The sequence below is a fragment of the Uloborus diversus genome, chromosome 5 (genome assembly GCF_026930045.1).
Source record: "Uloborus diversus isolate 005 chromosome 5, Udiv.v.3.1, whole genome shotgun sequence".
Taxonomy (NCBI): Eukaryota; Metazoa; Arthropoda; class Arachnida; order Araneae; family Uloboridae; genus Uloborus; species Uloborus diversus.
The window spans coordinates 15,799,724-15,827,499 of record NC_072735.1 but is presented as its reverse complement, the minus strand read 5'-3'; the positions used below and the strand labels follow the sequence as shown (position 1 = coordinate 15,827,499).

At 34.1% G+C, this 27,776-nt stretch overlaps 2 protein-coding genes across 3 annotated transcripts in view; one reads left to right on the top strand and one right to left on the bottom strand.

Annotated features, from left to right (window-relative positions):
* The window catches only part of LOC129223366 (transforming growth factor-beta-induced protein ig-h3-like), a gene marked incomplete in the record, with an annotated part of 615,676 nt that overhangs the window by 549,413 nt on the left and 38,487 nt on the right, over nucleotides 1–27,776 (top strand).
* On the bottom strand, nucleotides 5,395–19,295 carry LOC129223369 (uncharacterized). 2 transcript variants are annotated; one of them, XM_054857947.1, is made up of 3 exons: nucleotides 19,105–19,295; nucleotides 9,356–9,716; nucleotides 5,395–5,659 (listed from the first exon to the last, which is right to left on the bottom strand). In XM_054857947.1, the coding sequence occupies exons 1-3, from the start codon at nucleotides 19,152–19,154 to the stop codon at nucleotides 5,486–5,488; spliced, it is 585 nt and encodes a 194-aa protein (XP_054713922.1). In that variant the 5' UTR covers nucleotides 19,155–19,295; the 3' UTR covers nucleotides 5,395–5,485. The 2 variants fall into 2 exon arrangements, with proteins under 2 accessions (XP_054713922.1, XP_054713924.1); XM_054857949.1 differs by having other exon boundaries at nucleotides 9,415–9,716.

The following is a 27,776-nucleotide window of genomic DNA, read 5'->3' as shown; positions in this document are numbered from 1 at the left end:
ATAACCGGTAAAAACCGGCAGAAACTGGTAGAAACTGGCAAAAACTAGAAAACGTTTTTAATAGCTCTAGTAATTACTTAATGACAGGCAATTTAGTAAAATAAAATATATAACTCATTTTGTCATTGCAAAAACTAATTATAATAGTTATTTAATAATTAGTGTAAAAATATGTTAAATAACAAGACTGACATTTCTAAAGCAAAGTAAAATTTATCGTAGTTGAAATTGCTATGTGTTAGAAATTTTAGCCTCGTAATGTTGTAAGTAACAAATTTTTCAGTTTGTTTATAATTATTTTGTTTGCATTTAATATAAAGTGTGATATATCAAATATTTAAATAGATACAGATTTTTTTTAGTTCATTAAATTCTAAAAATCAGAAACTTGTCATTTTACACTTAATATAACTGAATAAAGCTATTCTCAAAGAACAAAGAGCTCCCCCCCCCCCTCCATTTTGATTTCTATGGAAAGCTAATAATCCAATTATATAAGTACTAACACAGTCTTCAACTTTGCTGTATGTAAGAAACAATATAATTGGTTAGATTCACTGACTCATAAATGTAAAGAGTTTCATTGGTTGAAACTAGGGGTGCAACATGAATGTCGATGTTTTGGAAACATCGATTTTTTTGTTAAAACGTCGATGTTTTTAACATCGATGTTTTACTTTCAATGTTTTTGTACTATCGATGTTTTGGTTTCAATGTTTTTTCGATGCTGATGTTTTTGCATTTTAATTGAAAATTATCATAAAATTTTGCTCCAATCTTCTCGCTAGGTAATTAAGTTTACTTATGGAGTTGCCAAAAAAAAAATCATTTTTTGCACCCGTTTTATAAGAACAATTTTTCTGCGTAGAGGATGATTTTTGGGAAGATCACTACAAGATAGTAAAAGATTAACTAGAGAGTAAAAAAGAGATCAAAGCTATTGGAAGAACCTGACACTGGTAGTCTGGTGCCAGAACTTGCAGTCTAGGCTCCAGTTCTTAAACTAAAGGAAAATCCTATACGCATTTGATAGTGATGGAAACTTCTGTTCCATCGAAAGAGATGTTTCTCAGACTGGTGGGATAGTCTGCGAAAAGAGAAATGCCCTTCTGGAGGACAAAGTAAGGAAACTTCTTTTTCTCCAAACTGTCAACACCAATATTCGGGCTTACTTATCAATTTCCTCCAACAAGTCGTCCGTCTATTACCTTAAATTTGTGTTTAATTATTAACTAACAGTACAACACATATTTCTTACTCTTAAAAATTATTGTTAGAGTTAGTTTTGGATTTTTAAAATAATTAGCACAATTTTTTCTCATCATTCAACTGACGGTAAGTGCATGATGCATTTTTTCTTAGATTCTTTTTTGATGTAAATTTACTTTTAGTTTAATTCAGTTTGAAAACATTTCCTTATTACTATAACTAAATTGTATTAACCGGTGCTTGTCTTATTATCAATTTTTGCCCAACTATAATACCTAAGCTGTTGCGAAATTATTCTTATTAAATTATATTCATGATTTGAGGTTCAGTATTTTCAATATATTCGTCGGATACATATTCTTTTGTATTGCTTAAATTAGTGTAGTATATTCAAAAATGTATGTTATACATTGATAAAAAGATCGATGTTTTAATTTCTAACATCGATGTTTTGATGGGATTGAAAGAATCTTCTCAAATTTCTCCTTTGTGCACAACAAATTAAGAAATTGTTTAGGTTTAGAAACAGCGTCAAAACTTGTATTTTGTTACAGGCTGATGCTGCAGTGTGAAAACAATGTAAAATTTGATTTTGAATGGTGATAGTGTTGTAAATAAATTGTATTTGGGTTAATAATTAATTATTTTTTTTATACATTTTCCATTGTATGTCAGGAATTGCATTTATGTCATTTTTTGAGTTTCTGCCAGTTTCTGCCATAAATGTGACAGAAATGGGTTTTTGCCATGCCGGTTTTAACCGGTTTCTACCAGTGGTTTTTACCGCCTTGGCAGAAACCTGCCAACCCTGATATCAATACAATAAAATAATAGTTTAAAAAACTAAAAAATCACGCTTTCGTAGCAAAATGAACTAAAAAGTAAAAAATAATCTTTGTATGATAGTAGTTGACCAATCACTTAATTTTAATGTAATACAAAAAAGCGTGGGGGGGGCTTCTTATTAGTTGTCTTGAATTTCTTCCATTTGTTGTCCAAGCAAAAATGTAAATAGACAGCACCCCACGCTTTTTTGTATTACATTAAAATTAAGTGATTGGTCAACTACTATCATACAAAGATTATTTTTTACTTTTTAGTTCATTTTGCTACGAAAGCGTGATTTTTTAGTTTTTTAAACTATTATTTTATTTTTTTGTTTTTTAGTCTTATATTGGTGAATTATCAGATGACGAAATTATTTATAAAACGAGTGCAAAGTAATATCTTAAAGTTAAGACAAGGGCACCCCGATGAGAAGCTACTGAGAGTCATCCTTGTATGTTTGCGGAAATCATATTTATATTACTTTGAAAATTTGAGATGCATTTGAATAAAAGTTTTGTTCAACAATGGTCTGATCGGCAATGAATTTCCAATTGAAGGCTCACCTAAATTTTGGCATGAAATTAGTTAAAAACAATTATATTTCTTGTTCTAATTACCTTGGAACATTAGAACAAATTTTGTCTGATGTAGAAAAATTAAAGATTTTTGTAGATATTTTTAAATAATTTTTGTGAGCATTTTTTAATGTATTTTTTAAAATTTTTCCTTTTTTACATTGTTGGATTCATGCCAAAATATTGATTAAAATGGGAGGAAACTAACAATTAAAAGAGTTAATTAATTAATTTGATTATAGAATATTTCATTGTCACCGGGTCTGAGGTCGCGTGCCAAATTTCAAAAGAATCCGATCGCAGGAAGTGGGCGAAATTTGAGCTGCAAGATTCCGTTACAAGATACATACATACATACATACATACATACAGGTGAAGCTAATAAAAGCGTGTTAAAAAGATGTGATATCTCATCAAAAACAACCCTGTTGTAAAAATTTCTCCGCCAAGAAAACCTTTAACTTTTCCTCACAAAAAATAAAACCTGCATCCTAAACCCAAAAACCCTCAGTCATAAAAAGTTATGATATCTAGTTTCCCATCAAGTATCTGCCAAACTATCATCCTCCTTCTTCTCCTTTTTCACCACAGCTACTTCCATTAGAACCTCCTCCCACTTTCAACTCCTCAGAAATATGGCTAGATCTTTTAAATTGTTTATTTTGTTTGGCGGGAAGCTTTTCAAAGTGAAGTGGTTGCTTGGTGAGCAAAAAGCTTCCCGCCAAACAAGATAAACAATTTAAAAGATCTATCCATATTTCTGAGGAGTTGAAGGAGGGAAGAGGTTCTAATGGAGGTAGCTGTGATGAAAAAGGAGAAGAGGGAGGATGATAGTTTGGCTGATACTTGGCGGGTAAACTAGATATCATAACTTTTTATGGCTGAGGGTTTTTGGGTTTAATATGCAGGTTTTCTTTTTTGTGCGGAAAAGTTAAAGGTTTTCTTGGCGGGGAAATTTTTACAACAGGTTTTTTTTTTGATGAGATATGTTTTACAATGCTCTTTTAATTGCTATTTTTTGTTATTTTTTCATTATTACACTATCTTGTGATTTCCTGATGAGGACTAATAGGGTAAAAGTGGGAGAGACGCCATACCTTCAGAAAATCAGTGATTAATAAAGAGCTGGCTGTATTTCTCACTGTTTTTATTTACTCACAGACACTTCCTTCAGAACGTGTCAGTTCTTGTTCGACTGTGCTCGAGTGTGACGTGTGTATGACGAAAAGATTATTTTAGTGCGAGCATTTTTCGACGAAAATTTTGAGTCGTAGCGGTTTCAATAAGTGTTAAATGTAAAACAAAGGCACCGTAGTGTAAAAACTGGTTTTAATGTTTGATTTAGTTTACTATGAACTTTTTTCAATTATATTTTGCAATAGATGTTAATACTTACGTAATTTATACCAATTTGGCATCTCTCCCACGTAATGAGGAGAGATGCCAAACTTTTCAAACGAAAAAATGAAGGGGTGTTTTGTTTAGTATATTTTTGTTTATAGAAAGCAAAGAAAATACGCGAGGAAGCTTACAGTAATTAGAGGGCAGTGGAAAGAAAACATAATTCTGGCAATTGAAAAAGTAAAAAAAGTAGAAATAACGAAAATAAAGCTCAAAAACCTTATGGAATGCCGAGGGAAATGCTAAATCAGGCTTTAAAGCTTGCGGAACATTCCCACTCAAACCTTAAACTGTTTCAGATCATTTCTTTGCTATATCTGATTTAGTTGAGTCGCTAATCCTGACATTCCTCTTGAAAAGTGCTGCCCCTCCAGCTCAGTCTCCACAAAGAACACCAACTTCTAGACAAACATCCATTAGTAAAGAAACCCCTACAAAGATTCTTCAGAAGTTTTATCCAATCCCAAAACTATCTAGCTCGACAAAGAAGCGAAAACAAGTTATACTTGTGTGCGCGGAATATGGGGAAAATTATTAAAAAAAAAAAACTGACTGGATTAAATGTTTCTTTCGCCAAAAATGCCTGCATGAGTCATGTACAATATAGCAGCGCATTGTAATTCGCAACTCCAGAGCTCGAATACGCAACCTTGCGATGATTAACAATACTACCGAAAAAGGTAAAACATTCCATTCCTCGTGTTTTCTTTAGGGTCAATTACAAGCTTCAGACAGTTTATGGTATAATGTAATTTCAGAAGAACAGAAAAGAAAGCTTCCCATAAACACGATGAAAAATTACTGCGATTCATAAAGCGTCAAAGCAAGTTATAAGTTATGGCATTTGTTTGTTTTACTTTTTTCATCTGCCATTCGACAGTGGCTGCAGCGCCTCTATAGTTTATTGGAGTTGCAAATAATTGTGGTAGGGAAACAATCTGCAAAAATTTCAAAAACAAGGAATTATAACATATATGGCATCTGTCCGACGCTACATGGCGTCTTTTCCACACGCTATGGGAGAGATGGCCTGATGGTCAACTTACAACTTTTATTTTTTATTTCTTTTTTTATTCAAGTCTAAAGCTCGTTAATGGTAATTTTAATACTTAATAATAGTGTAACTTCAAAGAAAAACATACAGGGTTGACTTATATTGCATTTTGAATTTTATCAAATTTCTACAAAAAGTATGGCGTCTCTCCCATTTTTACCCTATAAGTCTCCCGCTTTTCTTTTGTTTGAAATAAAGCTTTGAACAGTGTTTTCCCTTGTTTACAATTGAAAAATAGGAAGCAAATTATTCGATGGAAAGAAAAGCTGTCTTCTTTTTGGAAGTTTGTTGTAGGGAAAAAATGACACGATACAAAGCGAAAGGGGGGAAAAATCAATTATAAATAAATCCAGTAGTTATAAAGTTAGCCGAATACAAAGAGAACAAGTTCGGTACACTCGAAAGTTTAAGCATCAATTTAATAACAAGGCCGTCCCCTATAACAACAAAGATTGAAAGAAAGAGGAACATCTTGATAGTATTCTCCTTCTCCACAAATTTGACTTCGACGATACCAGGCAACGTTGACTTCTTCATTCAGAACATCACAAGCTTCCTGGCGAGAGCGGGCCCGTAAGCTGTCATCTTCAAACTGGAAGACGGAAAAGGTTATTTTATTCATTTCTGAATGACCATAACTTTCTATTGCCAACAAATGCGATAAGATGCCAATAAGATCGAGAAGATTTATACACCCCAAATTAAAATTTAAAAAAATAAAAAATAAAATAAATGTTAAGAAAACAATATTTTCAAATTTCATGAATTTATAATTAAAAAATTTTGACCTTGTTTTTTTCTAAATTTATTTATTTATTTATTTATTTTTGGAATTATGCAACTAATTTATGCCAACTTGTTTGTGAAAAATCAAAAGCAACTTATAAAAACGTATTCCTGAACTTTCTAAATTTGAAATGGTGCTTTTTTTAATTAGCCACAAGAAAGAAGACTATAATGGAGAGTGAAAGATCCATCAATTCATTTCAAACTAACATCATTTAATACAAATACAAAAGTGATGACCAGCAACAGGCTCTGGGCCCAGCTGAGCTGGTCTTAGTCAATCTTACAAAACCTCAATGAAAATGAAGAGCCCACTCACCCCATTGCAAGTAACATCTGCTTCTGATAAACTATTCCAAATGCTCACAACCCTGTTGAAGTTGTAATTTTTCATGATTTCAAGATTAGCTTGGGATTTGAAAACCTTTAAACAATCCCTAGTTTTGCCATGTGTGCAGAAATTTAACTTATGAACGTCCTCCACTTTAATAAACTTAAATAACTGGATCAGTATCCCTTCGTTCTCTCATTTTCCCAAGACTTATACACATATGTTAAGCATTCTGAGCCTGGAGTCGTAATCTAAATTAGAAAGCCCATTTACTATCCTCGTAGAACTCTATCGAATCCTTTCCAATAAATTGATATCTAAATCAATAAAAGGAGACCAAATCTCGCGGAAAAAAAAGAAGAGGTGAGTTAAGGGGAATCTTTTTGATTTTCCTGCTTTGGGGCTGGAGAATGCATTTTTAACTAACCATTTGACATACAACAATGTCTCAGTGGGGTCAAAAGTCTGTAATAGATGACAAGAAATTAATGACGTTTCAGGAACGTCAATCCACAATGACAATTGAAATGGGTATAACGTCTTGGAGAATCAAAGCCTAAAATGGTACATAAAAGGAAGGGTCTTATTAAAAATCATTATGCAAGGTTAGTCCAAATGAGTTATCGGGTTTCAAAGGAATATTTCTTTACAAGATGCACAAACACAGTGAAGTATAAAAAGATAGATATAAATACGTTTAATGTGGTTCAAACAAGACAACAGTTTTTGACTATGCCTCCCATCTAATATGCCAAAGCCTCCCTTGGTATGTAACTCGTATTACTTATTGAAAAGAATGAATGCTTTTCAACTTGAAATAAACATAAAATATGTTTAATGTGGTTCAAACAAGACAAACATAAACATAACTAACTTTCTTTTGAGCCACATGCACATAGGCGACTTATGTGACCCAAAAGAAAGAAGATAAAATTGCTGGTGATGTAACAAAGAAAACCACTCAAAGTTAAAACAATTAATACCTTATTCAGAGATTCCCTTTTAAAAAAAATCAAAATGCCCCATTGTGGAGATTGCGCAATACGTTGGGAAACACTGCGCTAAACTATATAAAATACACCGCCAGCTCAGTCAATTCCAGCCAAGGACTGCAGTTTCGTACTTATTAGCACTCATCAGCCCGGCATAGGAGTGACTGAGCTGGAGGTGGAAAACCTCTTAAGGAAGCCAAGAGTGCCAAACAAACTGGTAGTTAATACAGAATTAGCTCTGACCAGACAAGTGACCGAAGCAATGGTTCGGTTCAACTCGAATATTGAAGGCAAGGCAGGTATATTCAATAAGTTGCCGCCCTATAGCCAGGGTTAAGGCAGAAATATATGAAATACACCGCCAGCTCAGTCAATTTCAGCCGAGAACTGCAGTTTCGTGCTTATTAGCACTCATCAGCCCGGCCCAAACTTTCAGGCTTGGAACCCCCTTTAAACAGTGATATAACGAGATCAGCTCCCTCCCTCCCTCCCCCCTCACATATCGTCAATTCAAGCCCATACAGCCAATCGAAATTTTAAATTGAAACTGGTTATTAAATATGAAAATACAGGTAAGATTGTGCACAAAATTTAACATTATTACACATACATGAAATACACCACCAGCTCAGTCAATTCCAGCCGAGGACAAAAGCTTCATGCTTATTAGCACTCATCAGCCCGGTATAGGAAAGTGACTGAGCTGGAGGTGGAAAACCTCTTAAGGAAGCCAAGAGTGCCAAACAAACTGGTAGCTAATACAGAATTAGCTCTAACCAGACAAGTGATCGAAGATTCTTATGCCGGGCTGATGAGTGCTAATAAGCACGAAACTGCAATCCTCGGCTGGAATTGACTGAGCTGGCGGTGTATTTCATATATTTCTGCCTTAGCCCTGGCTATAGGGCGGTAACTTACTGAATATTGAGCTAAACTGTTTAATATCATGTTTCTGTTAATGTTCGTCATAACAGCAGGGATAAGTTCCTGTAGTGCTTACAACAGTGTTGGCGTAGGGGTTACAAAAACATTATGTGTCAGATAACTTCATAGGAAGAAATCAAATACAAGAGCACTGCTGAAACGCATCGTTACTTCTGGAGAGGACATAGACTGAAACACTGAATTAAACCTGTGAAGTTGAGTTGTTTAACGGTTGAGATGCTTGAAAAGTGAACAAAGGTGAAAACATTGAATTTTTGCAGCGTATCAGTTGCGACGAAAAGCGTAAGCTTTCTGTTTTTTGCACGACCAAGAAAATTTCTGCGGGAAGAGGTCCCATTTAATTCAGCTAATCAGAGAACATGGCGAACAATTTTAGGCGAAAATTAGATGTAAAATTTTTCTTTTAACTCAACAGAAACTTTTACAGCACACAAATGTGTATTTTTCATAATTTTTTAAACTTTATATCTCCGATCACGGTTTGTCAACTTTGTCTGTTGACCTTTTCTTACCTTGTTTTCTTTCCGATTCTTTTCTTTAAAGAAACTTATCAAGCACTTTACTATAAAATTAAATAAATTAACTAACTTAGAGACATTTCAAATCAATTTACCGCTACTGTGAGGAAAAAATTCAAATTTCGAATGGCGTTTGTTGTTTTTTACGAATACCAGCCATTTTAAAATAATAAGCACAATATTAAGGAATAAATAAAAAAAAAATTAAAGCCAAATGATTTTTAATGGTCAACACAATGCAAAAATAATGAAAAGATGACACATGATAATTTTACTCATGAATTTATTCATACTGAAAATATTTTAGTGTACGATGACTTTTGTGGCGTATTATTTCTCTTCGTTTTTTGACCCATTTCAAAAAGAATATCCGTCAATATTTTTAAAAAACCACTGGGTTGCATTTAGAATGGCATAGGAGTGATGTGAAAAAATATTGGACTTCGTATTCGAATTCAGTTTCGCATTATTTTGATTTTACTAAAAAATTTCAAAGTGTACGAACACTTTTGGAAGCCTCTGTATTTGAAAAAACTCGTTTTGGATTCCATACTAACGATAGGGGCATGTTGGAATTAGACGTTTTTTTTCGTCTTTTTTTTGCAGAGGAAACCAAATAGGCAACTATTCTGCAGTTGGAAGGAAATGTAAGGGATTTAATCTGTATATTAATGGGAAAGTATAGACTTATAGAATCTACATCAATTAATAATTACCAGTTCGTCACAATACCGCGAGCATCTGTACAAACTCCTTCGACTGCATGAGTACAGACCTCTTGGATCCTTTTGACGAAACACTGTTTTACTATCCACTTTTAGAAGACAGTTACAGCTGAAGCGTTCCCGAACTTTGTCAAGACTAGAAGTTCCATCTTTACATCGTCTCCCGTGAGGACACTTCTTGCCAGGTTGCTGATCACTACTTTGGTCGCTTTCCGAGGAGGGATAGCCATGGTCATGGTCATGATGATGACCATCGTCATCATAAGGCCTGTGACTTCCACGATGGACATAAACACTATGTCGACGGGATCCGTAAGTCCAAACACCAAACCAGGGTGATGCTGCGACAGCACTGTAAATTTGCAAGAGAAAAATTAAAAAACAACTTATACAATTAATTTATACACATTTGTTTATTCGTGACCTCTTGAGAGACAAAACACCTATTCCTTTTCAAAATCAAAAGAACCAAGGATCATTAAGCCCTGTAAGAATAAGGTTTGGGGCATAGGTTGTGAAAAACTAACATCAGGATCTAAAGAGGTAATTTAATCTTAAAAAACAACTCTTCGTCAATCACCTGGACTTGGTTCGGACAAATCTTATCTGAAAGAACTATGAACATGCCAAGTTCTGATCCAGTTTGTGTGGTTTTGGAAAAGGTAATTTCCCGACGGGGGGAGATATTCATAAATGTCATTTTTTGGCCATAAATAGGGAGTTTTTTTAATGGTTATTTCGTATTTAATTATTATGTGGTCTCGAGTTTTTGGAGGAACAAAAAAATTTACTCGAGTATCAAACTTTTCATTTACATTTTGAACAAAATTGTCAAACTTCGAATGGTTTATATTTTTAAATTGGTAAACAGTTTCTGAAAAATTTTAGGCCTACTCTGAAGGAACTTTTCCCCCAAAATGTTGAGTTCAGCCAAGAAATGTGCCAGTAGGCAACGAGGAATTCTTTATCAAAAATAAAACCAAGCAAAAGTGATAGATGCCTATGCTTTTACGGCTTAACACTAGTTAGAAATGAATTACTTCCAATTTTTTGAGGTGGTTCTTTCAGTCTTTTAAATTAGTTATTGTGTAATTCCGATGTGGACGCTTCTCCTTTTTCTTCTTCCGGATGTTTGAACAAGACGTTCCGTCCACATCTACACTGTAAAAAATCTCGGAAAACTCTCTGAATATATAAAAAAGTTTTCCGTAATACACAGATTCGTACGCCCTCCGCAGTTTTCTGCTATAATCAAAAACGTTTCCCGTATAGCAAGAAAGTAAGAGACGACGCATGCGCAGCTCAGGGGCGTAGCTAAGGGGGGGGTTTTGGGGACAAAACCCCCCCCGAAACGTTAGTCTCAAAGAAAAAAGAGAGAAAAAGAAGAGAGAAGAAAAAGAAAAAAAAAAGAAAAGTAAAAAATTCCAAGCGATTATATATATATATATATATATATATATATATATATATATATATATATATATATATATATATATATATATATATATGTATATATATATATATATATATATGTATATATATATATATATATATCTATATATATATATATATATATATATATATATATATATATATATATATATATATATATATATATATATATTAAAAAGAAGTAACCCCCCCCGAAAGTCGGGTCTAGCTACGCCACTGGCGCAGCTCACAATTTTATAGTCCAGCAGCAAATCTAAACTGAAACTTTCGAAAGCACGCAATGAAAACAAGTGCTGACTCATGTATGCGAAGTAACACTCATCAAGGGGATTAGTAGAAGTTTTGTTCCTCGCATGAATTCACTGAAGATAATTCTAAAGTCTTATATTTTCTTGCATATGTATCGTCATAAGATTGAATTTGAAGCTATGTCACTTATTTTTAAGTACGAAGTGCAAATTCTCGACGCATGCTCGCGGAAGGAATACAAACTGAAATTGAAAACCAAATAACTACCGAGAGGACGCCATGTAAATTCATTGCGTCGCATAACTTGTGTAGGTAATTTACTTTTTTCTTGGATACTTTTCTTCTTTCTACCAAATGGGTAATTTTTGTTGGCAGAATTTTATTCTGTCATAAAAATCACCTTTTTGGTGACCAAAGCCTGCAAAAGACCACCACCGACGAATAGGTAAGTCGCTTTGCAACTCTATTACTTTAAAGAGATTTAGTTCATATAAATCTCGTTTAAAAAAAACTATTTTCTTCAGTATTATTTTTTCGTTGTGAACTATTGCAATTTGAAAATATTTTACATTACATAGAACACATATTTAAAGTGCAAGTGTGTCTAGTTTTATTCTGTAAAATTTATGAATTGAAGATTAAAAAAAAATTTAAATATGTGTTATTGTGTACTTTGTTTTTATGTGTCAATCTCAGTTAATATTTGGCTATGTATCAAGCATTATGAATTAAATGTTATAATATGCAAATTGTCAGGTTTGATAGTTCGTCTTTAAGGTTGCATGTTTTCATTCTCTTGTAAACAGTGTAGCTAGATTGTATGAAGTAAAAAAAAAAACTATCTCTTGTAATTAGGAACATAGTGCTTCAGTATTATCTAAATGACGATATCTCTTTAAATATTTGCATTAGCGAAACGCTTTAAATTAGTTAAATGTGTATTAATTTATTTAACAAATAGATACATATATGTATTTAAATGTGTCTTCATTTTTTTCGTTTTACGAGCCTCAATTTTACCAAAAGCAAAAAAAAAAAAAAAGAAAAAAAAAGACTTAATAAAATAATTTTGTATTTTTACACCATATTAAAGTATTTGACTTATAATTTATATGATACTTTGATTTATAATGTATGTGATACTTTGATTTATAATGTATATGATGTTGCTTTTTCAAGGGGGGTGGGCGCTTCATAGCATTTTATGGGTGCACCATCACTTTTATGTTGGGGGAGGGGTTATTCTCGTATATATGAAATGGAATAATCATGTAATAGAGTTCAATGTTTTAATAAATAAAATATATAATGCATTTTGCGCACACTGTAAAAATAAAATCAGTAACCTATTTTGAATAAGTATTTATATTTGTGATGAGCTGGAAAAGGGCAAGAACAGAAGAATCAACCCGAATGGTTCCAGCAGGGGGACTTGGTGTCATATTTAAATTCATCAATTTCTCTGTTGGTACTTTTCGGTACACTTTGTTCATCAGAGAAATTGACTTGAGGGGAACGAATTCCGGAACGCGAAGGGTAGGTAAGTCCTGTCAAATTTTATCCGAAGATAAAAGCTATCAAGTTTGATACAAGATATGTTTTTAAGTTCTGCATTAAAAACACAATATGTTGATAGTTTTGTCTTGAAAATATTGAGAGAAAAACTGAAGTTTAAGATTGTTTAACAAACAATCCCCACTTTTCAGAAGGTACCCCCACTCCAATTCCCCGACGATTTTGTGATTAGGAATGAAACTACTAGATTATTTCATAATTTTTCAAAAATTTATAACTGTGCATATGTTATGCTGTTAACCATGCTATTTGTCATTAGAAATTCCAAAAAAAAAAAAAAAAATCCACGAATAATTCTAAAATTGCTTGTATTATTGCTCTTAGATATGAAAGAATTGAAACTGATATGGTATGCAATACTATAATAAAGAATTATGTTTTAGAAAAAATCACGGAAAAAGGATTCCGAAATTCTCGGAAACGTTTTTGAAAATTGTTTGGAGAATTCCGAAATACTCGGAAACGTTTTCGAAACTTTCATGAACCACAGCTGCACAGAATACTCAGAAACATTTCTGGAAATTACGGAAAGAGGATTCCGAAATACTCAGACACGTTTCTGGACATTACAGAAAGAGGATTCCGAAATACTCAGACACGTTTCTGGACATTACAGAAAGAGGATTCCGAAATACTCAGAAACGTTTTTGAAACTTTCATGAACCACAGCTGCACGATATACTCAGAAACGTTTCCGGATTTTTTTTACAGTGTAAACGAGTTACTTTCCCGTATACCAACATCGACTTTCTAGGAACTAATCCACATTCTCTTTATTAGCTGAGATACCAAATTATGTCAAGCGTAACTTTTTAATATTTGAAGTTAATTTCTAGAACCAAAATGCGCCTCGCTCGTCTAATGAAGTAGATATGTAAAAAATAAATAAATAAACGAACATATAAAGTAGCAGAACCTTTTAAACAATGCATCTAATATATTTATTTCAGTAAAAAATTCTTAAATCCCATTCAAAAAAAAAAAAAAAAATTAAAAATAACGAGCTCATCAAAAGAAATAGGATCTGGTGAGAGAAAGTGGTCAATAGGGTAAAGTGGTCATATATCAAATAAAATGCTGTATATTTGAAATAAATGGAAGAATGAGGACATTTTTTTTTGTTGTAGAGTTAAGTTTTGAAGTAAATTTTAGTTCGGGCAAAACTTTATATTATGATTTTTTTGTTTGTTTATAAAACATTTTAAAGTCTGAACACTTCTTTTAACTTCTTCGTAAAATTTTGTTCATTAAAATTTTTGTCATATAAGTTGTGCAGACAGCTTCCCAAATGTCTCAAAAACATTTCTGCATAAACAGCTAAGCTGGATTAATTTTATAAAAAAAATTCAGAACAGCTTAAGTAAGATGGAATTAAGTGGGTATAGTGTAATCTTAACATGTATCTTTCATCTAAAATCGTTTAATTATTATTTATATCAATATTAATTTTACTGAACATTTACTGTTTTTAAGGTAAAGTGAATGAAGTAAAACATAGCTTAAATATGATATTGAATTGGTGCAAAATTGTAATCCTATAAGAAATTAAAAATTCTTAGCAATTCATCCGCAACCGCAGTTTTAAATTTACTCGATTAGAATAATCCCCTCCCCCCCCCAAAAAAAAGAGGAATGTTAAATTTCAGTAAAAAGTGGAAATTTAGAACTAAATTATAATTTTAGAACTATTCATTATAAATTTAGAACAATTTCGCATACATTGAATAATCAGATATAGCATAACCATTTTCCCTCTTTGTTTTTCAATAAAGTAACATTTCCTCCGAAACTCTCCTTGGGTGTTATATTTTATTTTATGTAATTTAGGTAATTTAGACATTACTCAGAAGCTATCTTCAATATATTCCTAAGAAGTAAAACATTGTAAATTATCACACCTTCCCTGATGATATTGATAAAATTTTGTCATGTAACACAGTGGATATTTCGATAATTGGAAATCTGGCACGGTCTTCTCATTTTTTTTTTTTTTTTTTTTGGCGTAAATAACTTTATTTTGGTAACCCCTGATTTAAAATAACCCTATCCTATGTTAATATATGTTTCCGTTCTCTTTGTTTAGATTTGCAACAAAAAATACCTCTCACGCAGGCTCTGGAGCCAAAAATTGATGCCATTGAAGGAAGATCGCCAGATTCCCAATTATCGAAATCTTCCCGAAACACGCTCGGTGATTCGGGATTCGTGATTCTGATCGAAGTTGACCATAAAAAATTTGTAATTTATCAAAATAAAGTTAATTTTTTCAAAAGACTTAGATATGCTGAGCATTTATAAAAATTATAGTTATTTACGACGGTTTTACTTTACATTTTTTTAAACTATGACCACTACCCACCCCAGGTCATTAACATATTGCTCGTTTGGAAGAAGAGTGCCACAATACGGAGAAATGAAATTTTTGAGGAGAAGCGTTTGAAGTTGACTCTTCAGGCAATTCGCATTAAGAAAAGTAAGTAGGATCTGCTCTCCAGTGGTTAATATTAGAACAAAATGTCTGTCATTATTTTCCAAAGATGACGTCCTTCGAAGGCCTTTAAGCGAGAGAAAAAATTTTCTATTGTTGCACTCTTCTTCCAAACGAGCAATATATGAAACAGAAAATGCCATTACGATATTTAAATCAGTTTTTTACTTCCTTTTACAAAAAAAGGAAGTATTGTATTCGCGAAAAAATTTTCACTCAAAATTCGGCCTCAATTTCCATTTTGATCACCCCCGAATTAATGCTGAGTTTTTTTTTTCAACCCGACCACCCGACCACACGCGGATAAGTGCCTAAGAACGTATAAACACTCGAAATATCCATTTTGACATTCCCCGAGTTAATTACAACGACTTTTCTCGTGACGTCCGTATGTACGTCTGTATGTATGTGCGTATGTTCGGATGTGCGTATTTATGTCGCATAATTCAAGAACGGTATGTCTTAGAAAGTTGAAATTTGGTACGTAGACTCCTAGTAGGGTCTAGTTGTGCACCTCCCCTTTTGGTAACATTCTGGTGTTTCTAAAGGTGTTTTTTGCCCTTTTTTGGGGGGAAATCATTGTTAATTTCGATGTAAACTCAAGTGATGTTATAATTTGGCGGATACTTGGCGATATATCACCAGTCTTTTGGTTGCCAAGTTTTATCGCCAAGTTGGGGACAAATTTGGCGATTTTTTTAAAAATTTAGTTTTAATTTGACCACTGGTGGTGATATTTAGAGAGTAAACTATTGAATCACATTAAAATTGCCAATAATGGGAAAACGACATTAAAATTGGAGTAAAAGGAATTTATGTGATGCACACATCAGCTCGTTTCTTCAAAACATTCAGTGCAATGTGTTGTTCTTTATGCCTGAAATAGAACGATGATTACGTAGAGAAATAACCAGATGGTACATCTAAATATTCCATAACATAAAAGTTTTCTTTTTAACTGTGTAGTTTTCATGTTCTTGAGAAAAAATAGTCCTCGAACTTAAACGTTTCAAACAAACTTCATTGGAAAAGATTATTTGCGTTAATCAATCAATAGGGCATTGAGTTTTTCTTATTTCCCAACGAGTTTTAGAAACTGCTTTAAAGGAAAATTCGCGAGTAATCAATTCAGCCGAAATTTGACAAAGTTTCAAATGAAATACGTTCTGAATCAAAATTATAAAATGTATTCTTAAACAAACTTAAAAAAAAAGTAATTTGCAATAAATTTATAAATTGATTACAGAAAAATAATAGTGTTTAGAACTAACTTTCAAATATAAATAATTTTTTAGTCAATAAAAAAAAATCAAACATTGCCCTAAATTTACCTTGATGTCCATACATGAGTTTGCAATAGTTAAATCGAGATTTTTGGTTAATTTGAAAAGTAGCAAAGTAAATTTAGGATTTTTTGCACCACAAATTTATAATTAAGAAAAGTTTTCAGAATTAGTTCCTTATAGCATGTAGAGTAAATCCTAAAAAGTCCCCTAAAATCCCATGTGAGCTTCCATCCAAAATGGCGGATCAAAGATGGCCGTTTAGTTCGTTTTGTTTTCCTTATAACTCGGTCAAAAATAAAGATTTTTCAGTTCTAAAGAAACCTGTATGCTCTAAAAGTAATACTGTTTCGGTGTTTTCCCATTTGGTCCAAAAAAGAAGTGTGTTTGACAGTTTGGGCCAGTTAGAACCTCACCACTGTTTCAATATATTCTCTTAAATAAACAATAAAAAAGTTCAAACAATTGTTTTGACATAAAAAGCTAAAATTTCTATTTTCTATGTAATATGCAGCAGAACGAAAAACCTACTAAAATAAAGAATTTTTTATGGTATTCTTTTTAAAAATATGAGCTTCAAAATGATTGACATATTGCATTTATTGAATAATCAAGTAGCTTTTATTCCATTTCTGAAAGAAATCTTGCTATTACTAGCTTTGGAATGAGAATAGGATAAGAGAAAAAAAGTGACCTTATAATGAATTTTCAAAAAAATTGCAGAATATCATTTATTTAGTAGGTACTTTAAAAACTGATAGATAATATCTTTTTGAAAAGCATGTAAAATATATAAAGAAAAAATAGTAATGTCCGTAAAAACCTAGAGAAAAATAAAGCATCAACATTCAATATCATCATCCTCATCTTCGAAACTGTGCACAGAAGTTGAATTTTTACATGTTTCACCTAAACAATGCTTGCAAAAGTTGGAATATTAAAGGTGTGCGTTTTCATTGGCATCTGGATCACAGTCTCACATTATTACTGTTAATTTGTAGTCACAGAACATTAAATGTGGAATTCCTTCGGAAGCTTCGGGAAGTCACAAAAGCATTGTGAACAGTCCACCTCCTTTCATAGCACATCCGCATTTAATTGACGTAAATTAATTGTCGTAATCGTAAATTATCGTTTGATTTGCAAATAGCAGCATCCTGTTCAAAAAATGTGGAATACTTAACAGAACGTCCGTTTCTAAATAAAAACCCATTTTTTCTTCTGAAGTTTAACTTCCCCAAAAGAACTTCCTAAAGTTGAAGGCAGTGATCTTTCACCGATATTTTTTCCAGTGTCATATAATTATATGGAAACATTTAAAAAAAAAAGAAAGAAAAACATTCTTGAGTAACTATTTGCAACCTAAAATGTACAAAATTTCATTTTGTGATAACAATGATCTTTTTATTAAAATGAAAAAAAGTTTTGAACGATTTTTGACGAATTTCTATCGTTACAATGAGAGATTTTTTCTTTTAAATTCAAATTCATTTAATATAATTATGGTAGTTTTAAGCAGCTAAATAGATCAGCATTGAATTTTCACACCGAAAATTTTGCATTTCAGACAAAAAATACAATTTGCAGATCATATATGTTTATAATATTTTTATGGGGAAATGTCGGTAAAACACAAGCACCAATTCAAAAATACACAGCATTGTTTTTTTTTTTAAACTGAAAAATAACAACTATTGACTAATGTATGAGGAAAATTATTTTAAAGAAAATATCCCAAAAAAATGCAAAAAAAATATTTATTTTAGTAGCTTATGTGTTTTACTGCATGTTACATAGAACACAGAAATTTGAGTTTTTGGTGTCAAAACAAATGTTAGAAAATGTTTATTGGGTATTTTAAGTTATGTATCGAAACAATATTACTTCTAGAGCCTACTAATTTTTTCAAAACTGAAAAATTTTCATTTTTTGACCCAGTTATAAGGAAAACAAAAAGTACTAAGCGGCCATCTTTGGATAGAAGCTCACATGGGAACTTAGAGGGCTTTTCAGGATTTGTTCTACACATGTTCAGGAACTAATCCTGAAAAATTCAGCTAATTATAAATTTGTGGCGCATCGACCCTATTTTTGTTATAAATTTACTTAGCTAAAGTGCTTTCACGTGAAGAAGACTGATGAAATTATTTCTAATAGCTGCTACAAAAAAGAAGTAATCACCACAGAAACACAAAACGGCTCAGCATTAATATAAAAAAAAATGACAAAGAGGTAGGACTGATACTGCCATTATTTACTAATTTTTCAAGATATTTTCCTTTACGTTATCGCAGCAAAACATACTGGGATCACATATGCCCCCTCTTTCCCCTCAGTGTAATTTTTAAAATAAATTTTACCTAGCTTCTAGAGCGACAAATTCTCACAATTCTTCCTGAAATGTTTTTTCTTCTTTGAACTAATATTTCTGAAATTCATAAAGTTCAGAATGCAAAAATCTGGCGCTTAAACGGCCAGCGCCAAAACGGCCTGCGCCAAAACGGTCAGCGCCGAAACGGTCGCGTCAAATCGTAACAAACCCCATACATAAACTACAGTATTAAAGTATTAAAAGTAAATTTTTATCAACGTAATTTTAAAATGCTAATAGAATGACTACTTTTGGAACATACATAAAAAGTAATCAACACTCTGAAAAATATTTGCACTAAATAACGATTTTTCAAACCTACCTCGAGACTGCAATGCATAAAAAGAAAACGAGAGAGAAAGAAGAAGTCATCTTCAAATGGAATATTTAAAAAACGAGTTCCTTTGGAACATTCAAAGAACAAGTTGAACAATCCTTTGAGAGATGGCACATTAAACAGTTTGCACACTATTATTTAATTTTGTCTGATAAGAGGTAGGAGGGTACAAAGGTAAGGGAATGTGAAATTCTCGTGGAAGTGGTCCTAAAGGTTCGGAACATGGAAAGTTCTTATTTATTTTCGGCGATGAGGTTTCATCTGTTATTTACGATGACCGGGGTCGTATAAAAATTTCGTTTGAGTGACTTTTTTTACTTCCTTTTACAAAAAAGGAAGTATTGTTTTCACTCAAAAATAGACCTTAATTTCCATTTTATTCACCCTCGAATGAATATTGAGGGTTTTTTTTCGACTCTACCACACGTGGATAAGAGTGCCTAAGAACGTATAGACACGCAAAATATCCATAATGACGATTCCTGAGTTAATTACAACGAATTTTCTCGTGACATCTGTATTGTACGTATGTACGTATGTGCATATGTGCGTATGTGCGCATGTATGTCACATAACTCAAGAACGGAATGTCCTAGAAAGTTGAAATTTCGTACGTAGACTCCTAGTGGGGTCTAGTTGTGCATCTTCCATTTTGGTTGCATTCGGATGTTCCTAAGGGGGTTTTTTGCGGGGAAATCATTGTTAATTTCGATGTAAACTCAAGTTGTGTTATAATTTGTCGGACACTTGGCGATAAATCGCCAGTCTTTTGGTCGCCAACTTGGCTACAAATTTGGCGATTTTTTTTTACTTTTTAAATCTGATTTCAATTTGGCCACTGTTGGTGATATTTATAGAGTAAACTATTGAATCACATTAAAATTGCCATTAATGGGGAAATGACATAAAATTTGAGTAAAAGGAAGTCATGTGCACATCAGCTCGTTTTCTTTTATGCACATAATATGTAAAGTTTTAGAATGGATTGATGCCTTCATCTACCTGCAGATTTTTCCACAATGACTTGTCATTGACCTTCTCAACCCGTAGTTTTCGCTATCTGACGAAAAGTCCGACCCACTGAATCATCCCGTGCTACTTTCTAGGTCCAAAGAGTGAAAATTCTAACACGTGTTTTAGCCCCATGTGTCCCCCTTAAAAACCGCTCTGGGCCCCGGTATAGAACAAGGTTTTCCTACTATCGGTCCGCGCGCCTATTTTCTGCTGTCTGCGAAGTCTTTCGGGAAAATAATTTGCAGCGTTAGATTTCATTTTCGCATACAAAAAAAAAAAAAATAAATAAATAAAAAATAAATAAATAAAAAATAAAAATAGTAATAATAAAAAAAAAAATAAATAAATTTTGTAAGGAAATGCGTATCGGCTCTAAATCTTTTTTTTTTTTTTTTTTTTGTGGTGAATACCGCATTTTAAGGAGAAAAAGACGCACTTGAAAATTCCACATGTTTTATACGTGAAATACAGTAGAACTCCAATTTTATCGGAACTCCTACTATTCAAATCATTGGTTATCCGAATCGCATTCAGAGTTTCAAAAAAAAAATAATAATAATAATAATAATAAAAATAAATGAATTAATTAATTAATTAAAATAAATAAATAAATAAATAAAAATTAATTTGAATTTTGACCCCTTGAATTCAAACTATGTCTTTCGCAATCACGAGTGTGTGTGTGTGTGTGTGTATGTAGGCGTGTGTGTGGGGGGGGTGTATGTGTGTTTGTGGTGTAGGGGTATGTGTGTGTATGTAGGCATGTGTGTTTGTGTCTGCGTGCAGGTATGAGTGTGTGGATAGTTGTGTGTATGAGTGTTTGTGTGTGTGGGGGGGGGAATGTGTATGTGTGTGTAGGCATATGTGTTTGTGCCTGTGTGCAGGCATGAGTGTGTGGGTAGTTGTGTGTAAGTGTGTGTGTATGTGTGTATATGTGTTTGAGTGTGTGTGTATGTGTGTGTACGTGCGTGTATGTATGCGTGTATGTGTATGTGTGTGTTTGAGTGTGTGTATGTGTTTGTGTGTGTATGTGTTTGTGTATGTGTGCGTGTATGTATTTGTGTGTGCGTGTGTGTGTGTAGTGTATGTAAGCGTGTAAGTGTAGGATATGGATGCAACCAGGAGACGGCTTTCGCTACAGGAGCAGCATCGTGAGGAGCCGGTCGACGGTGATGCTGCAGAGGGTGCTGGCGGGAAAATAAAATGATAGCACATCAAAACAGTCAAGTGAGAACAATTAGCAATCGTGATTGCTCAAAAAAAAAAAAAAAAAAAAAGATGGAAACAGAAAAAAAAAAAGAGATGGATTCGGAAAGGCAGAATCAAGAAATGATTCTGCCTCCCCGATATTCCTTCCGCTAAACTACAGTTGGGGCAAACCTAACTTGGCAGCGTCGTAACGCTGTGATTAGGATCTGCATAGTTTTTACAATGCTGCCAGGCTAAGTTTTCCCAAACTATATGCAAACAGTTCAATCTGATTGAGAGATTCAGTAAGCAATGACCTAAATGTATGGTATGTACATACCGCATGCAACTGATATACAGCACTTGTAAGTACATTTAAGAAGTAAAAGTGTTGAATTTTCAATTAATAAACTAAAAACGCTTTTTCTTTAGAAATAGTGTTTTTTTCTCCCATTTTCAACATACACTCAAGAACAAGGGCGCCCATATGGGGGGCGGAGCAAGTGGGGCTCAAGCCCCCCCCCCCCCCTCCTTTTGAAATTAGAACTTGCTTGCTTAGTACTTTTTCTTAGCAAAAATGTAAAAACATTTCTTCTCCAGCAATTAATGAATTAGTTATTAAAAATGACAAATTTTAAAAATCTAATCTATATTAGAATCGGTTTCTATGGAAAAAATATCTGAGACCCCCCCCCCCCCCCCGCTCCTTAAAATTTTGCATATGGGCGCCCTTGCTCAAAAATTAAATAAAATGCACCCTTTTTCGGAAAAAAGCCGACTATCCGAATTTTTTGGTTATCCGAATGGAGTCCGGTACTAATTGATTCGGATAGTTGGATTTCTACTGTAGTTGAGACTTTGAACGACCGAGTTTGAGGTAATATCGTTTTCGGAGGTTTTCACATGGTGGTGCTGAATTTAGTTTCATGCCTTCAACACTATGAGTTGGGGAACTTTCGAGGTTTCACATGGGTGGAACATTTCACATATTTTTTAGCAAAGTTCCTTTTTTTTTCCTTTTGTAAATTATGTTCATTACGATGCTTCAGTTCCCTCCCTCAGAAGAAAAAATGATTCTGGTTACGGTTCTAGTTATGCTGCGGCCCGCTTCTGAAAATTTAGTTTTATTCATGGCCTTCAAACACTATGAAGTTGGGAAACTTCTGGTATAGAAATTATGGGATGCTATGACATAAATATGGTAGTTTTTGAATCAGCATCCTGGAAAATGAATAATAATAATAATAATAATAATAAAGTAATTGGAATGGGGTTGTTTCCAAAATTTTAAAAGTATTTTTATCTGAAAGAGCATGCTTAAAAACATAGAATCTGACCATTTTTTAAATAATTTGTTTAAGTTTAATATTTTTAAAAAAAGTACTTAAATCGACGCGCTTTCAATATTTATGTTTCTGTCCGATGACATCACAAATGATGAAATGCCATTCTGTGTTGCCATTCACAGAGCAAAATATTTAATTCGCATCTTTACTCACGTGTATTGGCAACGATACGGTTGGTAGCAAGCGTAGAGCGCAATTTTAATTCGCTGCTTGACTATCATAACGTGGAAATGCGTTAGAAAGATGCGCCAAAATGCATCATTTGTGACGTCATTTAGACCACGCCTTGTTTGAAAAATTGCACATTTAAAAAAATTAATTAAAAAACAACTGTTTTGAAAATTAAAATATTTTTTGGGTCCATGTTATTTTTCTTGCTTATTCTATCAATTTCAGTGACAAAAAGTACTGCTTTTGACTGAAGAAAACAACCCCATTAGGAAAAAATTACCCTTCAATGTTTTGTTATTCTTTTGAATACAAACAATATCAAACATTCAAAGTATTTGAAGTCAAATCAAGTATTGTTCTTTATTTTCCATTTCATCTGTAGAAAGTTAATTTTTTTATAAAATTGCTAAATAATTAAATCCTCACTGTTTTTGTACATTTCACTCCTCCAAAATTATTTTTCGTCCCGTAAAAAAAAGCCAAGGAGTGTTTTCACTCCTTGAGAAAAACCGTATAATTGGGGCCAACCTAACCTGGCAGCTTCGTACAGGGACGCCCCGATAGACGCCCGAATTTTCGGGAGGTCACTGTGACCTCTCGAAAATTTCCTTGCTCGACAAATTTTGTCTGACGATTTGGAAAAATTCGCGTTTTTCGGCAAAATTCGGTGTTCCATTCGGCAAACTGAGAATTTTCGCCCTTCCAAAAATTTTAGTTTTAGGCGCGACAGGTGTCGTAATGTTGTGATCAAGATCTGCATAACCTCACAATGCTCTCAAGTTTGCCCCAGTTGTCGGTTTTTTTTTTTTTTTTTAAAAATCAGCGATAAAGAAAAGAGACATTTTACTTTGTGTTTGCAATTAACGATGTGAGCGCATTGCTTATTTTAAAGCAGTTTTTTTTCTGCTGAGCATTTCAATACTTTTAAATCGCCAGCTTCAAACAAATGTCGCAAAATCCTCAAAACATATTTGACGAAGTCAACTAGATTTCTATTTACTTATTTCAAAGCATAAATCAATTTTAAAATTTTAAAGGTTACAATAGTAAACCTTCTACGTACAGTGCTGGCCAAATTATTAGACTAAGACTGTTTTTAAAAGCAAATTCTTTATTGATTACATAACTATAGACACATTAACGAACAGTGAAATAATTATCTAATATTTAGTATGCATTCCCATGTTCTTGATGAGCATTTTAAGTCTTTTTGGCACACTATTCACAAGGTTTACACCATTTCTTAACTTTTTAAAAAAGGAGGTAAAAAATTGTTTATACTCACTATTATATATACTCACATACACATACTCACTAATTACCTAAAACTAACTTTAAATATAATAGAACACACTAATAAAAAGAACTAGTGAACTGTTTAAGCTGATTGAGGTTATGTTCCTGGTAAGTAGATAAACGAAGCAGACAGTACTCCCACCTGCAAACATTAAATTATGCTAAAATAAAGCAATAATCAGTGTACAGTATGTACTGTACTTAAACAGTAAAATAAATAGTATTTTAGTACAAATAGTGTACAAAAACAAACACAAAAAAACTCTTTAGTCTAATAATTTGGCCAGCACTGTATATGAATTAAAAAATGATTTGTAAAAGAATTTTAACTGTTTTTTATCACATTGATAAGTTTAATTTTACAAGATCTCAAATGTAGTGCATTGGTCTAAAGTTTGGGCGGAAGACAGGTTCGTTCACATGCAATTCTCATATTTTATGCTTGATGATGGTCGAAATCTCAATTTGTATACTGGACAAATACGTCCCTCGGCTAACAAAAATCCAGCAAGGTCAACCGGTTAAAGAGTCGTTTCTCCGATAATTTTGTTGACCTTCGACCACACTTTACAAGTTCAGTTGTTGTGCTACTTAATCTGAACAAAAGAGTAATTTACTTTAATTGTAGGAATTTGTAGACTGATATATAATTTCGGTAACGACATTTTAAAACGTGGGTTTTGCTAGTTTACTTCCAACTTTCATTTTTAGTATACACTGCAATGTTTTTCCTACGGACAAGCCTAAATGCATGTCTCGTTAAAATTGGTATGAGTTTTAAAATTTTAAGAAGTCGTTAGACGTATGTAAATTACACAGAAGTAGTGTTTGTTGTGAAGACTATTGTAACGGATTCGGTGCGACTTCCACTTTCTTGAAATGAAGACACAGTTCTTGATAAAAGCACAGGAAATTTATTTACACTATGTACAGGAAAGATCGTCAACACTTGCTAAATTATTCATCAGCAATTAAGCAATTATCACACAACACCGTAAACTCAACGTTTACACACGTATTTACTTCCAAATACGAAAACAACACAGCGAAATGCCTCGCTATAAACAGAGCAAATACACACTCCCAGTTCGAAATCCTCAATCGAAACTAACTGTTTATCCATCGCTAACGGCTTAAATACACCGAAAAGAATTTTCCACAACATTCTTACCTCTTCGCGAAATGCGTAGACCGTTAAGAAAGAAAATAGGGGTCGTATACTTTAGCCGAATGAAAAAGGGGTTGTATATTCATTACGGGAAACTATTTACAGGTTACGTTCCTACAATAATTACTATTTACAGAATTTGTAACATTGCCCCCTTCCCAAGGACTGCACGCCCCGGGCAGTACAATCCCCAGAAAGGGTGCGAAACCTCTATCACAAGTTTACAAATATACACATTAATTAATAACTAACAGATACAGAAAACACAATAATAACAAGAAATATTACTAAACATTAAAAGCAAAAATTATCTACAACTTTTATGTTATCAACCATGGTTGTTTACGTAATACTCATGAACTATGGCCATAGTATGGGGCTAACCGATCATAATGTACAACCCTAGGCTTTGCATTAGGTGATTTTTGGATCCTCACTACGACGTCATTTAGTCGGTTAACGACTTTGTAGGGTCCATCCCAATGCGACTGCAATTTGGGTGAAAGACCTTTCCGTCGGATGGGATTCCATAACCAAACCTTGTCGCCTTCGTTGAATTCATGTCCAGTAGACCTTGTGTCGTATCGGGTCTTCATCTTCTCCGCCGCGATGTTGATTCGCTCTCGTGCGAAGTTATGAACGTCTTCCAACCGGGCCTGGAGATCCTGGATGTACTCCTCAGGCGATGAAGGCGCATCCGGAGGACGACCGAAGACGAGATCACAAGGTAGCCGAAGCTCTCGTCCGAAGAGCATCTGAGATGGGGCATATCCGGTAGTCTCGTGGACAGCACTGCGGTAGGCCAGCAGGAACAAAGGTAGCTTCTTGTCCCAATCCTGTTGATTTCTGGATACCATAAGTGAGAGATTATTCAGGATTGTGCGGTTAAATCTCTCCACCATGCCGTCCGATTGTGGGTGTAGTGGTGTTGTCCTAGTTTTCTCAATTCCAAAAATTTGACATAGGCCCTTAAACACAGCAGAGATGAAATTCCTCCCTTGATCGGAATGAATCTGCAAAGGTGTTCCGTATCTCGAGATCCAATGTTGGACTAGAGTCTCTGCTACGGTAGTAGCCTCTTGATCTGGAATGGGATATGCTTCCGGCCATTTGGTGAAGTAGTCGATGGAAACAAGAATGTATTTGTTCCCATCAGCAGTTCTTGGTAGAGGACCCAGGATGTCGATCCCAATTCGTTCGAAAGGAGCTCCAACGTTGTACAGATGTAGCTTCCCTCTGCTTCTCTTCTTCGGTCCTTTACGAGCAGCACAGGCGTCACAAGAATGGCACCACTTCTCCACGTCATCCTTCGCCTTGCTCCAGAAGAAGCGCTCCCGAACTTTATTGAGAGTTTTCAAGACACCAAAATGTCCTCCAGTCGCACTACTATGTATTTCTTTCAGAACATCTGAAATCCTGGATCGAGGAAGTAGTAACTGCCACCTAGATGTCTTGCCGTCGTCAGATTCCCATTTCCGGTGTAGCACGCCGTTCCGTAAATGGAGTGAGTTCCATAAAGCCCAGTATCTTTTTGTTGCAGGACTGAAGATGGAAACGTCCTGCCAGCTCGGGCGTCGACTGTCACTTTCCATGAACTCTAAAATTGGTTTTATGTCGGGGTCTTCAAGTTGATCTTTTCGAACTTGGTCATCACTCCATGGATCAGGTTCTGATGATGTTGGAGTCACTGTCACCTGATAGGCGGTAGGGCTAGTCGTTCCATACTGTTTCTCGATTCGGGAACAATAGTGGCAGTTCTCAGGACAGGGTCTCCTTGATAAAGCGTCAGCATTACCGTGAGATAACCCTTTTCGATGCTTGATCTCCATGTCATATTCCTGGAGCCGCTGTATCCATCTGGCTATCTGGCCTTCTGGATTCTTGAAGTTCAAAAGCCAAGTTAACGAGGCATGATCTGTCCGAAGCAGAAATTTTCGGCCGTAGAGGTAATGATGGAAGTGTTCTACAGCTTTCACTATGGCCAGTAACTCCTTTCTGGTGATGCAGTAATTTCGCTCCGACTTTGATAAGCATTTGCTCCAGTAAGCGATGACATGTTCATTTCCGTCAATTTCTTGGGATAAAACAGCTCCAATTCCCTCGTTGCTCGCATCAGTGTCCAGGATGAAGGATTTTTCAGGCTGAGGATAGGCGAGGATAGGCGTTGATGTTAAAGCCTCCTTCAGTCGTAGAAATGCATCTTCGCATTCTTTGGACCATTCAAACTTTTGCTTGCTCTCCGTCAGCTTATGCAAAGGTCGTGCAATGTTGGAAAAACCCTTCACAAACTTCCTGTAGTACGTGCAGAGCCCCAGGAAACTTCGCAACTGATGGATGTTTTCGGGACGACTCCAACTCCTGACCGCAGATACCTTCTCTGGATCGGTTTTGCACACCCTCAGAAGAGATGATGTGACCAAGGTAGTTCACTTCCCGGCGGAACAAATTACATTTGGACGGGCTTAACTTCAGAT

Excerpts from the sequence above, each read along its gene's own strand:
- LOC129223369 (XM_054857947.1), bottom strand. The coding sequence starts at position 19,154 with ATGACTTCTTCTTTCTCTCTCGTTTTCTTTTTATGCATTGCAGTCTCG. Across the intron at positions 9,717-19,104 it reads TTATGCATTGCAGTCTCGAG|TGCTGTCGCAGCATCACCCT; the intron begins GTAGGTTTGAAA and ends GCAAATTTACAG. Across the intron at positions 5,660-9,355 it reads CGCGGTATTGTGACGAACTG|TTTGAAGATGACAGCTTACG; the intron begins GTAATTATTAAT and ends TCCGTCTTCCAG.